Source organism: Dicentrarchus labrax, unplaced genomic scaffold (genome assembly GCF_905237075.1).
Source record: "Dicentrarchus labrax unplaced genomic scaffold, dlabrax2021, whole genome shotgun sequence".
NCBI classification, from domain to species: Eukaryota; Metazoa; Chordata; class Actinopteri; family Moronidae; genus Dicentrarchus; species Dicentrarchus labrax.
The window spans coordinates 20,520,374-20,536,688 of record NW_026136719.1 but is presented as its reverse complement, the minus strand read 5'-3'; the positions used below and the strand labels follow the sequence as shown (position 1 = coordinate 20,536,688).

Sequence of the window (16,315 nt, the reverse complement as noted above, 5' to 3'; positions counted from 1 at the left end):
GATTTTTATACTAAACAGAGTCAATCACTAGAGGTGGAAGGAAGCTAAATAATTACTATTATATTTATTTCATCTGTTGAGGTCTCTTGGGGTGTTTTGTTTTTATCCTTCACAGGAGTCACAAGTGTGTCCTTGGCCTAATGTAATACAGACAGAATTAGATAAGCACCATTAAAACATGTCTCTAAAAGTTTGTTTGAATTCTGTTTTATTTTAGGACTGTCTGAACCAACGACATTTGGGACGTTCTCTGGAAAAGATGTTCCATCACAGATTGCCTCGAATGGACACATCATGAGACTGGAATTTCAGTCCGATCATTCCAATACTGGAAAAGGCTTCAATATCAGCTACACCAGTATGTTTTACCTACTTACCTCTTTCTCTGTCTGTCTTTGTCTCTGTATGTATGGCTGTCAGTTAGATTTACTGATGTGTAAAACTTATCCAACTTGAGCATTGCCACTGATTAAGTCAAAATATATTATTTGCAAAATATCATCATGAGAGCATAATGCAGTGTGAGTTATGTAAGTTGGAGGTTTTACCAATAGTCCTTCTGCATAGTGCATTTCCCATTCATTCAACAAGAGACCCATCACCTTTCTTTCAAAATTGTGTGTTTGACTTTAATGTAGTTTTGTCTATATCTAGGCAAGTTTGCTTGAACATCTTTGAATTGATCTGATAGTGTAGAATCACTTGCACTGAAATCAAACTAAAAAATATTATTTGTGATGTGGCATTCATTTGTGTGCCAGTTTTGTTGTGTACTGGTGTATTTCCTTTATTCCCAGATACCCAGTCACATGTTAGCGTGATCACATTTGAGAAACTTCCAGAGCAGTTACAATGGAGATTTCATAGCAGAAAACTCTTCAATGATCTAAAAATGACAGCAGAAAACATAAGCAGCAGATGAGGTCAGCTCCTCAGAATAGAAAAGAAAGGGCTTCTTACAAGATACAGCAGTCTGTACTGGTGTATGATCCTACAGAGAGATGAAAACAGAAGAGTCAGTTGTATATGATCCAATGCAGTTGCAACACACAGTATGTTTTCAATAGAGGAGATGGGCTCACCTTTTCCTGACTAGAGAAGCACTTAACCGTCTCACTTGCTATTGTTTTCTCCACATCCATGTAACCCACAGTTCAAAACAACAAGTTAATGCACCTTCCTTTAACATTGCCACGAGGCATTTTGGCAAATGGAGAGAATTGCTATGTGAAGCAAAAAGTACATAAGATGGAGCTGTTTGTGAGTAAGCACATTATAGTAAGAAAAAAATAGAGCTTTTTGAAAAAAAGACTATATGATACACTGATCATCAAAAACAAGTGCAAAAAAAGTATTATTGGGTGAATTGAATTGTTTGAATAGTAAATAAGACCCTTACTATATATTTTACATCAGTCATCTAGCTAGAGTATAGCCGATTAGCTGTATGTACATAAAACTTCAAAACACATAACTAATTTATATGTGCCTAGTGAAGATTAGTAGACAACTCAATTTTCAGATATCAGGGTTTGTTTTGAAGGGTTTTAGACACTGGCTTGAAGTATCTCTATAGCTATCGCTATTGATAATATCCATTAAAAGCCATTCAAGTAAACATATTAAATACAGAAATACATTAATTGGCTCAGAATGTCTTACACTAAACAAAACTGAATAATACTTAGATGACTACAACACTCATGCTAACAAGCTCTTCATCTGTTTTTAGGATGACTGGTTCTATTTTACCTTTGCCTGTCCCATTGTCAGCTTTGTACCTGACTACAACAGCCTGTATACATATCTGCTCTAAGCTGAACTAGTTCGGCATGACTGATTCTGATTAATTCTTTGTGATTTACATGTGGTTTTGCACCATTTCACACGCTGCCTCCCAAATGACCTTGTCTCTGACTCTTCCTTGAGAGGTGACTTTTGACAAATGAAAGTACTAAATGACATTTTGCATCTTCACCACTCATATTTAATAAAAAGGTCCTAATTCCCCTTACACTAATCGAACTGGGAACGAAAAATTGACTTTTTGACCGGCCCACCAATATCCCAATTGAGGAGCGTGTCAGCTTCATGAAAATAGCCAGCCAGTCAAACCCAACCTTGCCTATCTTATCATTATTGTTGTATGTCATATGGCTTCAGACTAATAGTTGAACTTAATTGAGGATCTTGTGGATATGGGCTGGTGTATAATCAAAATGGGCTCTCTCACTCTTGTTTTTGTATAATGGGCTGCTCACTAAGCGGATGACCCATTCTGAGCAGCCCAAGCAGCCCATAGTCAGGCGACCCTTCTGGCATTTGCCCAATTTCTAGATGGCCAATCCGTCACTGCCTCATACTAACACAACTGAAAGGTTTGCATCACTGGCAGCAAAAATAGGCCATTAGAGTCACTAACAAACATTTCTAAAGTTAATGTACAAATACATAAATCACTTTCATACTCAAGGTAGTGTAGATAAAAACTCATATTCATAAAGAAAGACAATTGTTTAACTACATTCATATAGTTAGAAACTTTTGGAGAATGTAATTTGAATGCCTGATCACATACATTCTACATTGGGACTTAAGAAAGATCAGGCATCTTTGTGCTGTCTCAGTAATTTGGTCTATTAACATTTTAATGCATTATGAATATCAATCATTGTTGCTGTGGGTATATCAGTATCCTTTTATATGAATAATGTTAGAAACTCAAATATGAACTTTGACACACCAGACTGCACAGTTATATGCAATGAGCAGTCTATTGGGAACCAAAGACTGTTAAAAAAAATAGTAAGTGTTATTAATATATTACTTTAAAGTCATAGTCAAGGTAAATTTCAGGTTTATGGGTGCCATGTCTTAAGATTTACTTTGGCTGTGGTTATCAATGCTAGTATTTGAATTAGACCAAACACTTACTATATACTGCAAGGAACAAAACCACAATTTCAATTACCTAAATGCAAAAAGGCACATCACAGTGTATTGCTTACCTGGTCTAAGGTTATAACAATTTGCACAAAATACTACCAAAATCCACATGGTCTGTGGGGAGAAACCAAGATTCAAGGAAAAATATTGTACATGAGGAAAAAAACCTCACCCTTAAGAAGGCACACATTGCCAGAACAAAGCAACAACTCAATGTTCTCTCTTGAAGATAGAGCCATTTGACACAAAATGTTCAATATTTTGGTTTCAAAGTTAGAGGTCATCTCTATTTTCTCTTTCTCTCTGTCCCAGCCCTATTATTCTGTATTTCTTTCTTCTCTTAAATCCATCATGTTGATCTCTGTCTCTCACTCTGACCTCTTCTCTTTTGTTTCACTCTTTCCATTCACACACATAACCTTGTCTCACACTTTCTTTATCCGAAACACTCGAAAACACACTTTACTCCCTCCCGAGTTTACACATATAATTTGAATATTTTGTGTATTCTCATTTTCTGTATTTTCTCATATATATGTATACATCTCTGTCCTCTTTTATGCCTCCCAATCTTTTCCCTTCCTATTATATCAAGAGTGTGAATGTGTGCATGGTTATTTTCTACGTATGCCTTCGGTCTTTGTATGCCATATGTGTATGCAAATGTGTTCATCTATGTAAAATATTTGCATATGTGTTGCCATTTCCTCTCTTGCTCTCATTTTTTTTTTTATCAATCTGTCTCTTTCTCTCTCATTTCCTCTCCATCAGTAGCTAATCAACCTGAGACATGTCCAATCACTGGGTGTGTACTCTGGGTGGGATCAGGTTAATCTCTGGAATAAGGATAATATAAGCTAAACATGACAGGGTTGAAAATCCACGTGAAGATAATTCCATTCCCATATTTCCATATCTGTGGAGATGTCACTTTCACTGACAGTGATACACCAGTGTTTTTTTTTTCTGTGGTAGAACACATTTTCAGGTATTGGAATACATTTGAAAATAGGAAATACTCATTTTCTCTGTGCTAATTCAGTTGCAAAGTATTTTCCTTTGTTTCATACTGTTTATTTGGTTTACTGGCCCCCATTTAAATCTTGTCTTTGTTTTCTCTTTGCAGCCTTCGGGCAGAATGAATGTCATGACCCAGGAGTTCCTGTTAATGGTCAAAGGTATGGTGACCAGTTTCAGCTAGGCAGCTCTGTGGCTTTTCGCTGTGACCAAGGATTCATCAGGACACAGGTAAACATCAGATATCTGTCTAAATCTACTATAATAGGGTATGATTTACACAAGTAGTTAGTTATGTAGTTATCCTAATGTATTTTGCTCTGTTTTTACCCTACTTTAAAATAGGTTATACCTTAATATTATGCATTCATGTCATATTTCCAGGGGTCTGATCAGGTCACTTGCATCATCCAGGATGGAAATGTTGTTTGGTCTGCAGCTGTACCTCGCTGTGAAGGTAAACACACATACCGTTACACACCATTACATTATGTGTGAGCATTGACATTGTCCCACTTGCCAGGATACAAGTTGACAAAGCATCCAGCTATTTGGCTCTTTCCATGTAGCTTAAGTGTGCTTATACACCTTAGAAATTGTACAAAAGTTCTCTTCTAATTGCTTTAGCCTCTAGCCTCCCCAAACTTACGTATTCAGCCTGTTTGCATGCGTCTGTCTCTCTCAACAATAATCTTAAATGAGATTGGCACAATACCGCTGAAATTCATTCAGGGAGATGCATTCATTATATGCAGACTCTAATACACAGAGATGTATCCACAGTGTGCAGATAAGCTAATATGTGGAAGTTATAATAAAAGGACAGTGAATGTGCCATCATTTCAACACTTTTTAAAGGCCAATGGCAACCACTGGCCTGTGAGTATTTGCAGTATTTTTTGTATCCCCTCCATCTTGATTGTATTGTCTAAATGACATTATCAAATGTTGCCTGTTGTTAATAAATGGGATGGAGGAGACTATCAAATTAAATAGGGTTGTCACATTATTAAATACGGAGTATGGGAAAATATTATCCCTCCCGTTCAAGAAGGAAGGATAATTATGTTTTATTTCTAGAATGACTTTCTCTTGTGCATGCCATTCTTGAGTACCACTGCTTCAGTATGCACAGAATGGACAAAAGAAAAGTGAAAGAAAGAAAAGTGATTTTCTCCTTTAGCTTGCTAAAAATCTGGAGTTATGAGAGCATTCAAAGGGGCAACGGTATCTGCTACTTAAGAACAGAGAAAGTGGTAAGAGTCTGAAAGATAAGCCATTGCAAATTATATATTGTAGAAAGAGCAACGGATAATATACAGATCGTGAACTCCATGTCTAAAGTTTTCTCAAGGCTGTTACTATATATTACCATAATGCGAGTGCTGGACATCCTGAAAAAAGAGAAAAGAGAAAGAAACATTGAAAACCAAAGCTAATATAAAGTTACATTTATAAAGCGTTTTATTTTTATTGATATGGAAGCTAAATCTAACTACAGCTAATTCTTCCATTTTAATGTAGCCTAATTGAGATTTTGGCAGCTTTGCCACCTGCAGCCTTCTGAGTTGCAGGGAAATGATGAGACATTTTTTGGCATCATTTGACACATAAATATACTTGAATTCCCCTATAAATTATCATGCTATAATTATTAACCTTTCTCAAACATGAGCAACTCAAAATTGTTTACTGTAGCACAAGGTTGGCGCAGCATTTTCTAACGGTAAATGTTTATGTATGAAATCTAGAAATTCAGAAAGGATTAGAGAGCTAAAATAAATTGAGCAGATGATGAATCTGCTAACTCGATGTAATATGAGCAGTGTGCTCATGCCATAACACAGTTACAAGAAAAAGTGATTAATTTCTGTGTGTGTGTTTATTTCCCTGTAGCTCCATGTGGAGGCCATCTCACAGCTCCTACTGGTGTTCTGCTGTCTCCTGGCTGGCCTTCCTTTTATAAAGATTCTCTGAGCTGCCAGTGGGTGATTGAAGCACAGCCAGAGCATGCTGTGAAGATACACTTTGACAGGTAACTGATTTGGTTATGTTAGTATAGAGAGATGTTTTGTCAGGTTTGTTTACATGTTCTCATCAGTTGCTCAGAAGATTAGTCAGGTTGTTGTGAGTTGCATAATATAATCATGAAGTATGTCATTTTTCCACTTGTTTGTCTGTTAGTACATTATTAAGTTAGTCAGTCTCTTAGTTGGTCAGTCTTTCAGAATCTTTATAAGTTAGAGATAAATGTAGTTGGTGAGTTACTGCTGTAAATAATTAATGTTGGCTTTTTGCACTTTTTTTCTGGAAACAAGCCACAAGCAGATGCAGCGTAGCCTGAAATTGCAATAGCTGAAGTTTGTCTTTTTGGGAAGTGATGTTAAGGCCAAGTTATCTTCATCTCTTATGAGGCATTTCATTTGTGTAGGATTCAGCATTGGCATTGCATGCAAATGTCTGCTTGAGAAGGTAGTTAATTGTTCAGGTAGCTGGTTAGATATTCAGATTGTGACTGTGTCAGTGGACTCCAACTCTATGTTTTCTATTCCTCCAGGCAGTTCATTCATATGAGGTCCTTTTTCTAAATCAGTTATTGCTGTATTTGATGGTTAAAAGTATACCCAGCAGCACTCTTCTGGTTCTGAGGGCCATGCAGCCACAACTGTAGGTGATTTTTCAGTCAGTCAACAAGTCAATTAATCAGATTGGAGTATAGGCAGAGAAGGAAGTCAGTTGTTCAGCCAGTTAGTTACACAAGGTGGTTACGTGGTTATTTAAATGCAGTTATTTAAATAGGCAGCCAGATAGACTTTTGTTAGTTAGCATAGCATATTTCTAGACAGGTTATCAGTCTGTTGATTCAGTAGTTCTGTTGATTGCAAACAACGCTTGCTCTTAGTTTAATTGCATCCACTGGTGTTTGAGGTAGCGTGCACAGAGATTATGTATGCCAGTCATAGAAATGTTATCTTTGTGTATGTCAGGTTATTACACATGGTTTTGTTTGTTGTTGTTTTTTCTTGTTGCCTGTGTGTCTGTCTAGGTTCCAGACTGAAGTCAACTATGACACACTGGAAATCAGGGATGGCCCCTCCACATCCTCTCCCCTGATCGGTGAATACCACGGGACCCAAGCCCCTCATTTCCTGATTTCCACGTCTAACGTCCTGTTCCTGTTGTTCACCACAGACAACAGCCGCTCTGCAGCAGGCTTCAGCATCAGATATGAAAGTAAGGCTGATTGACTGAATGATATAAATGTTTGGTAGATGCGACTAAATTACTGGCAGGCAACAATGTTTAGCTGGTGCGATTACCCATACACACATTCACACTCACCCTCCTGACTCTGTGGCATTTGTGCTTGTGTGATGTGATTCTCAGGTGTGAAAATGGAGTCAGACTCTTGTCTCGATCCTGGTATCCCAGTCAATGGTCGTCGCCATGGCAGCAGCTTTTCCATTGGCTCCCGTGTGTCATTTACATGTGACCCAGGATACACACTGAGTGATCAGGAGCCAATTGTTTGTGAGCAGAATCATCAGTGGAGTCACGCTCTTCCCAGTTGTGATGGTGAGAATCTTTCTTTCATATTAGCTCTCTCAATAAAGACTTATAGTGGGCTGAAACCTTTTGTGCCCTATTTCCAAAGAATTTAAAAGCAATAATTATGTGATAATGTGAGGAAGGCAGTCCCTTGCTGGAAAACGTGTCAAGACAACACAAAAACAAACTGGAAGTATCCTTTTCAAAATGGCAAGCAGGTCAGTGTGATCACCTTTTCTTCAGGAGTAAATACCAAATCCTATGCTTGGCAAATGAAGTCATGTTGATTTTAGAGATTATGATTTAAATTTTTAACTAAGTACAGCAGCAAGAAAGAGTAGCTAGAACTTACTGTTGTGGCATTTTGGAGCCTCATAGATTTTTATCACTATTTTAGTTATATGTATATCTCAGTGTGGTATTAGTGAAATTAATCCAGCCCTGCAGAGTAACAGTGGGGCATTGATAAATGTTCCAGTTTGTTAGACCATGGCTGCGTTCATTTAGCTGTTTCCATCAGATCCAGCCTATAGCTGCTTATCACAGGGTCACAGAGGGGTGGAGATGACACTGGGTCGGTACACCCTGGACAGGTCTCCAGTCCCAGTGCTACCACATATAGACAGACATTCATACTCACAGCAAATTAGAGTTGGTAATAACGTAATGCTTGTCTTGAGAACATCCGAATGAAACTGACGCAAGTATGGGGGAGAACAAAAGGCCCCAGGTTTTTAGCATGTTCAAACCCATAAATTCCTTGTAGGTAGGAGAATATAATATACTGTGTTATACTTTGAAGTGGAACCCACATACGAAGACAAGACACAAGGCAGATGCAGTTAAAAGTAACTTTATATGGTAGTCATGCAGGCTTACATTTGGCAATAAACAGGCAGGATCTGGGAGCAGCCAGCACTGCAGCAGTGTCATGCTCACACACAGCTGTGTCTCGGCTTCACCACTGTTGCAATGTCCACTAGAAATTATTTTTCACAATCCCCTTTTGAAAGCCACCAGCTGTGTGGTTGTTGTCTGTGAGATAAGTGATGGTCAAGTGTTATAAAGTAGATAGTTTGTTTATTGACTTAAATATCACAATACAAATGTATCAAATAACTTTACACGATCAAATTAAAACATTAGGTCCAAGCAATATTCCATATACAATAGAGTTTTGTCAACATATAAATTAAATAATACAGCATTTTCAAGCAATATGTCTGCATCAATACACACTTGCTACTTTTTTCCATTTCACTAGGTGTAACTGGCAGCCATAGTGTTAATTGTACAATGAGTCCCCACTCCAGTACCCACTACCGCAATGGCCCAAGTTGGACATCCAGCCTCAGTGAAATCATGAGGGTCAATAGGCACTACTGAAACAGATGCTCACTGGCCACAGGCCTTTCCACTCAGCGTTTGCCCACAGCTCATGCTATCATGGGAGACGAATACACAGCGTCTGATTCAATCTGCCGATTAAAAAGAATCCAATTTGAGAGCCAAAGTCAGGATGTCTCAACTTGGGAGTGAGTTCATACCGAAGCAATCTATCTCACAATATCAGCCATATAACATAAGCAGGTTTAAACGGCCACTGTGACATTTTCAATTTTCAGGCAAGCATGCCATCTCACCAGACAGCTGTTACATTACAAGACAGTATTTCAGAATGACGCTTTTCTAAAATGGGGTGCAAGCCTTGACTAGAATATAATATACTGTATTATAGTTTGTGTTTAGATCATTGGACAGGAATTGTGTGAATTATGTGTCATAATTTACACAATTGACTAGCTTTATTATTATTTAGATAATTATTATGTCTTTACAGTTTCTGTTACTTTACTGTCGTCCTACCTACTGTACATACGTCCAGGTTGCCTGATTTGCATATTTTTAAGCTGTGGGAGGAAGTCAGAGCAAATCCCCACAAACACAGAAAAAACTTTCAGAAAAGAAAGGAAATCATCTTTAAAAACTCCCACAGTCGTGCTTTAAAGCAACTAATACACACACATTAATGGCAATGTTATTTACAATATCGTCTCAAAGGCACAGTTAACATTTTTACAGGAAAAGCCAAAAATTTTTCTACCACCACACTCCACCAAAATTAATTATTTGGACTATATTTTGTGTAAAACAAAAATCAAAATGACATGTAGTGCTCCTGCAGGCGTGCCAAGACCATCCCCTTTCAGTAATGGCACAATTTCTGTTGGACCCAAACCGCTCATCTTATTCCTGCGGGTCAGCTAAATCACCAAACAGATAATGCAGAACACTGGCTGCTCTTTTATGTGTCAAGGAGAATATTGAAGGGGTGCTGTGACATTTTAAAGCTAGCAGTTGGTGCCAAGACAACAACTTGTTAGAAGTGACCAAAGTCACAGTATCCCTTAAAGTAAAAAATGCCATGGAATCTTTTAAGAGGAAGATCATTAAATATAGAGAATAACATGGAGGCAAGAAAGAAGAGGAAGAATCTAGCTGATATCTGTCACTATTTACCTGTCCCCTCTCTGAAGCCATATCTGTCTATATCTGCTTTTCGATCAGCATTCAGTCTCATGCTGCTTCTCTAAACATGGAAGGCTTCTATACTTTGATTTTACCCTCAAATTTCAGTCATGAATAGTCTTTTCTTATTCTTCTCTTTTTCTCGCATTGTTATACAGCTCAGACTTTCTTGCGCACATACATTGACAGTCTGTCTCCTATCTTCTCACCCACAGATCATTCATATCACATCATTCAAGTATGCGCTCTTACACACAATAGATACGCACACAGACGTGCACACATGCCTCCCTCAACAAGGGTCATTTAGTCAGACAGTGTCCTAGTTTTTAGCTGAATCCTGATGGGAGTGTGAAAAAACTGGCGCTGGTTAAAACAACACACAAAGAGGAGAGCTAGTCAGAAAGAGAGAGAGAGTGAGAGAGGGAGAGAGGGAGAGCGGCTCTCATCACAGATACTCAACTCCAGCTCTGTTGAAATATGGTATGGAATGAGATGGAGGGATAGACATTGATAGACAGAGAGATAGGGATGGAAAGGCGGACACACAGCAGCTCTCTACAAACACACTGGAATAGCTGCAGTATGAAGAAATAAGAGAAGCTGCAACATCTGTCTTTATAAAGTCAAATTAATAGTCATCTTTCACCAAATTAATCATCAAAGTGTTTATTTTAGGACCTAAAAGGGACTTTTGTGCACCAAAATACCTGTATATATAAACCTTCAACAATCAAACAGGAGGGACATTAACAGTGAGGAAACAATGTTATTGTCTCTGATTCAGTTATTAGTCTGGGATGTTTGTTCCATAAGCGAGAAAAACACTCCTTTTTTATTTCCATTCCAGTCAAACACCTTGAAAGACTTTAATTGAATTAAATGTAACTGAATTGAGCTGAATAGAATTGAAAGGGATGGAGGCACAGTGAGATAGAAACAAAGAGTCAATATATTATCTTAGTTCAACAGTCTTGAATGCTCTAAGCCCTCTTAGATTATTTTCAAATCGGCTCTATCCCAAATGAGTTTGTCCTGTTCCATATCATTGGTCTGGTTCTGTGTAGTGGCTAGGTATCTGGTAACACACACATGCACACACACTAATCTCTCACTCACCAATCTCTCACTCTTTTTCAACAAACAGTTACAGTAAGTGCATCTCTAGACTTTACCCCTCGTTTCTCTCTCTACAGTTGTAGCCTGCATTTTTATTTTATTTTTCTGTAACACAATCAAATCATTAATATGTGCCTCCATCACAAATGTGATTATTTGATGACATCTTGATCCCGGACAGAACATTTTTCAGCTGTTCATTATATGAAAATGTTATCTGACACCTTAGTTCATTTTAGATAATAAAAACAATTCAGGTGAGGTTAGGAAAAGGGTAACGTCATTGTTTAAAGTGGCAATAATCAATATTTTTATAATGACAATGTATCCAATGACAATATGAAACCAACGTCACACTATGAAAGCAGTCGCTTGTAATGAACCTATAGATAATAATCAACTTTGCAGCTCGGCTTTACAGGGTTTTATAGCAAATTTCAACTCATTGTTTAGCTGTCCGACCCTGAGCTTCACTGTTTGGTTCACTCTCAGTAGTAAATCAGTTATTGCAGGTTTAATAAGGAATGCATTAGCTCAAAATGAAACATCAGTTGGAAATTGAATGTTGTTGGATTTAAGGATATATATATATACCTATTTTCCACCAAGTATAGATACTCAACACCAATACTTTTATTGTGTTACACTGCACAAGTTTGTCAATATAAAACTACAGCTGTTTTTTTCCATGTCTCCTCCCTTTAATTCTTTTGATATTGTGTGGGAAATTCTTTTTTGCATAGAGCACATACTGAAACCAGTCTGCGAAAATCTGGCAATTTGAAGGTGTGCAGATAAAAATAATTTTTAAGTTAAATCCACTCTATTAACTAAGAGTGGACATTTTGAGCAAATAAAAGTCATTATTTGGTGACCTCTCAACTGTACTTAAGATATGCCTTTATAGTTTTAGATGTTAAACTCAGGTAGTAATTTTTCAGAATTTGTTTAATTCTTGAGCTCAGTGGAAAAGGTTTGTAAAATGTTAAAAGAGAAATCTCTTCACCTTTTTTTCCACCTTTCTCTGTCTCTCACTTTCTCTCTGTAGCCCTTTGTGGAGGTTATGTTTATGGTAAAACTGGGACAATTCTGTCGCCTGGCTTTCCTGACTTCTACCCCAATTCTCTTAACTGCACCTGGACTATAGAGGTGTCTCATGGGAAAGGTAAGAACACACCTACACAGACATGGTGGAAACACCTATGCGTTTGCATAGAAAATAAATATTTTTCTTTCTTCATATGTATATAATATGTTTATCAGATTTGCACACTTACAAGATTGAAATATGTTGCCTGATGTGTGTTAATGTGTTTCTGGTTTGGTTTCTGTGTTTATCTGCTGCTATTTATGTATCTGTGACTAACTCTCTGTCTCTACTGTATATCTATCCATCCATCCATGCATCCATCTGTTTATCCATCCATCCATCCATCCATTCATTCATCCATCCATCCATCCATCCATCCATCCATTCATCCATGGATGTCCAGGAGTCCATCTGGTTTTCCACACTTTCCATCTGGAGGAGAACCATGACTACCTTTCCATCATTGAGGACGGCAATTTCCAGGTTCCAGTAGCTCGACTCACTGGCTTAGTGCTTCCTCCTAGTGTCAAAGCAGGCCTCTATGGGAACTTCAGCGCTCAGCTACGTTTCATATCTGATTTTTCCATGAGTTATGAAGGCTTTAATATCACTTTCTCAGGTAAGAACACCAGAACTGTTGTTTTAGACAGTAAACTGACATAAAAACTGTCTAACTCTATTTACAGAATAGACTTAACCTTTTGGTCTGCATGGATAGCATAAACAACAGGATCAGTTGTCTAATATAGCTGTATTCTTGTGTGCTAATATGGTACATTATTCTTCCTTTCAAAGGCAGAGAGCAGTAACTACAGAAACTGTAAAGTTGACCAAAAAAAGTCCAAACTGTAATTGTAAGAAAACTGTTTTATGCTGTTTTAGGCTGCTTAATGTTATAATCGCTGACACAGACCTTAGATAAAACCTAAGCTCAGTTTGTGACTGTCTCATCCACTGCATAGCTGACTGTACAGGATGACCCCATAGAAAAGCTCAGGGTAGCTGCTATGTGCTGCTCTTTAGCATAGGTAGGCTGTTTATCAGACAGATATTTGCCAAACCAACCACTTACTCTTTATTCTTGATGTATTTTCTCTTGTAAAACCCCCAAAATATTGTTTGAAAACACTTCCAATAAAGCATAAATCACACCAGTGGATGAGACACAGAACTACTGTCTGGGGCTGCAGCACGCTATGTTTGACTAATTTATGTAGTGATACTTTTTTTGTGATTATATTTAGCTACTGCAATATTTCTCTGGTAGAACAAACTCAATTACTAAGGTGTCGGAGCAGCATAATTGATCAATAACAGGAACCGGCTATAGTGGCTTAGCTAAGGCTACCACATAAATTACCCAAAACTAGGTGGAGTACAGTAATTGCAATTTATTTGGTTTTCTACTTCTTACAAATATTACATACTGTTTTTTTGTCGAAAGAGTGTCTATGGCATAATAGTTACCTAAATGTTGACCAAATATGTAATTACTGCATTTTGATTTGTGGGACAGTATTCTGATTAAAATAATATAATGACTTTTTCACAACCACACCATCAGCTTTAATTATAATTCATGACAGATGTCTAATACATTACAATGTCAGGTTTAAAGTTTTTCTGAAGTTTTTAAATGTAATGCATTTCTTTTATCTACCTTTAGTCTTGGCTTACTTAATGACAATCACACAGTTCCTGTACATTTCCCACCACTTTATTCTTCTTATAACAATGTTATTTATCTCTCCCCGGATGTATAGAATATGACTTGGAGCCATGTGAAGATCCCGGTGTACCAGCGTTTAGCAGGAGGATGGGATTCAGATTCCGAGTTGGCGACTCGCTGGCCTTCTCTTGTTTCCAAGGCTACCGACTTGAGGGAGACAGCAAGATCACGTGTCTGGGAGGAGGCAGGAGAGTCTGGAGCAACACACTACCGCGATGTATAGGTAAGACAGACAAGTAAACAGACTCAAGGGCTGACTTCACTGTCTCTGTGAAAATGTAAAATGATTAACACGGCATACAAAACATAAATCAAGTTATTGTATACTCATTTAACTTTCCTTATTTCTCATTACTTTCTTACACAGCGTTATATGTAGCGATCTTGTAACAAGCCTTTCAAAAGTTATTCTGCCTTTAATAATTATATCTTTGGAAAGGTTTATCTTCTGTGAAAATAACTGGCAGCTCGTAACATATAACTTTAAAATGAACTTCTTCACAATATAATAAAGCCTAGAGGTAAAATATATGCATTTTCCTGGTTGTAATTCACCAGTATTTTATTGCTGACACTATGATATTTGCAATTATTTGACTGGTTGACTTTTGGTTTTATTTGCCAGGATTTTGCTGTTAGCAGGTTGTAATTTGCTGGTATTTGATGAGTATCAGGGCTTCCTTGGATGCTGCTGGTAATTTATGGGAGTCTGACTGGTGGCTGCTGGTAATTTTCAAGCCCCAAAAAGAGCAGACTGAAAACGTTATAATAGCGTTATCTGTCAAGAGATCAGGCCTGACTAAGAGGAAACTGAGCAACAGCAGCTGGCAATGTTTACTTGGTTCATCTCTCTCCCTCTCTTTCTTTCCAAATGTCCCTCTCTTTAGCTCTTTGTCTCTCTCTTTCTAACTTTCTGGTTCCTCCTCCTCTCACTGTGTATCTAGGCAGTCCTTGGGTAGATAATTAGAGCATTAGTTGCCATATGAAAAGTGTTAATAGTGTTTCTTTTGTAACCCACCTTTTCATTTTTCTAATTCCTCTCTGCATATTTCCAAAAGGCACTTGTCTGTCTTGGTTCATCTGCTACCTTCTTTTCTTTTCTTCCACTTCCAGCTTTTTGTTCATCCTTTCCTTCTTCCCCTTCACTTGCCTCTCTTCTCTCACTCCCACTATAGTGCTGTTTTCACTTTGAAAAGATTTATGCTGCTTATCTCCTGCCATAATCTGCTTTAAAAACAACAGAACATTTACAAAAATGTTGTTTTGAATTTCAGATTTGTTCAGATTTGATAAACACTGGATCTTTTGTTGTGTTTTGTTTTTCTTAGTGAGTTCCATGTTGTTCCACACCAGCTTCTCTCTTGTCTATCTCATTACTTCCATTTCCTCCTTCCCTACCAAGTGCTGGTGGTCCTCCTCAGTGGGAGTTAAAAGCCTGCTTGTCTCTCTTCTCTTTTCTCCTCTCCTCATTTACATATGACAAAACTCTGTTTGCACAAAGTACCACTTATTTGAATTTGAATTATTTGAAACTTTGATAGCCACTGCACCTGCTAGATAATTCTGTATAATTTCTATGAAACACTTCGAACTAACAAATCCAGATTTGCTTTAAAGCAGTGTTTTGTTTTGTTTCTGTCATTCTGCCATCTTTTTAATCTTTTGCAGTTTATGTTTAATTGCTTTACTTTGCTGTTCCTCATCCTTGTTTGCATTGTCTTATTTGAGGCACATTTCAAACAAGTGTTTGCATATGTTACACTGTACGGTATATTATTATTATCATCATTATTGTTATCATGTCTGCTGAGTGAATAAGGTTAGTGGTTATACTGCATATGCTCTGTTTTTCATGTAGAATTGTGAGTCCTTGTCTCTCTTTTTCCACACAAGCAGACCCAGATATTCTGACTGCTCGAAGATAATTAGTAAGTAGTAGTAGATTTTGATCCACGCTGTCCCTGCCTCCTTTACTCTCTTGGTGTAGCGGAGTGTGGAGCCTCTTCACTAGGACCAGAAGGCGTTCTCCTCTCTCCTAACTTCCCCTCCAACTACGATAACAACCACGAGTGCATCTACCGCATCACTACCGAAAAGGGCAAAGGAATCAGGCTGAAAGCAGAGAGCTTCTCACTGCAAGATGGAGACAATCTCAAGGTATGCACACACACATGCAAATATGACAAGCTTTTTCCAAACAGGTGGTACAAAATCCATATTTATCCACACTATTTACAGAGTCAGAGACACACACAATGTCCATATGGGATTATAGTCATGACTAAAAGCTGTCTATATGCAAAGTTGTATATGCTTTGACATGTATACTTGGAACA

At 37.7% G+C, this 16,315-nt stretch overlaps 1 protein-coding gene across 2 annotated transcripts in view; it reads left to right on the top strand.

The window, feature by feature from the left end:
* The window catches only part of LOC127352220 (CUB and sushi domain-containing protein 1-like), a 396,058-nt gene that overhangs the window by 256,455 nt on the left and 123,288 nt on the right, over nt 1–16,315 (top strand). For both annotated transcript variants that reach the window (XM_051380421.1, XM_051380419.1), the window contains exons 15-24: nt 218–358; nt 4,073–4,194; nt 4,348–4,420; nt 5,860–5,998; nt 7,010–7,197; nt 7,351–7,539; nt 12,209–12,325; nt 12,654–12,869; nt 14,014–14,202; nt 15,967–16,136. In XM_051380421.1, coding sequence (XP_051236381.1) covers nt 218–358; nt 4,073–4,194; nt 4,348–4,420; nt 5,860–5,998; nt 7,010–7,197; nt 7,351–7,539; nt 12,209–12,325; nt 12,654–12,869; nt 14,014–14,202; nt 15,967–16,136 — 1,544 coding nt within the window. The remainder of the gene's footprint in view (nt 1–217; nt 359–4,072; nt 4,195–4,347; nt 4,421–5,859; nt 5,999–7,009; nt 7,198–7,350; nt 7,540–12,208; nt 12,326–12,653; nt 12,870–14,013; nt 14,203–15,966; nt 16,137–16,315) is intronic.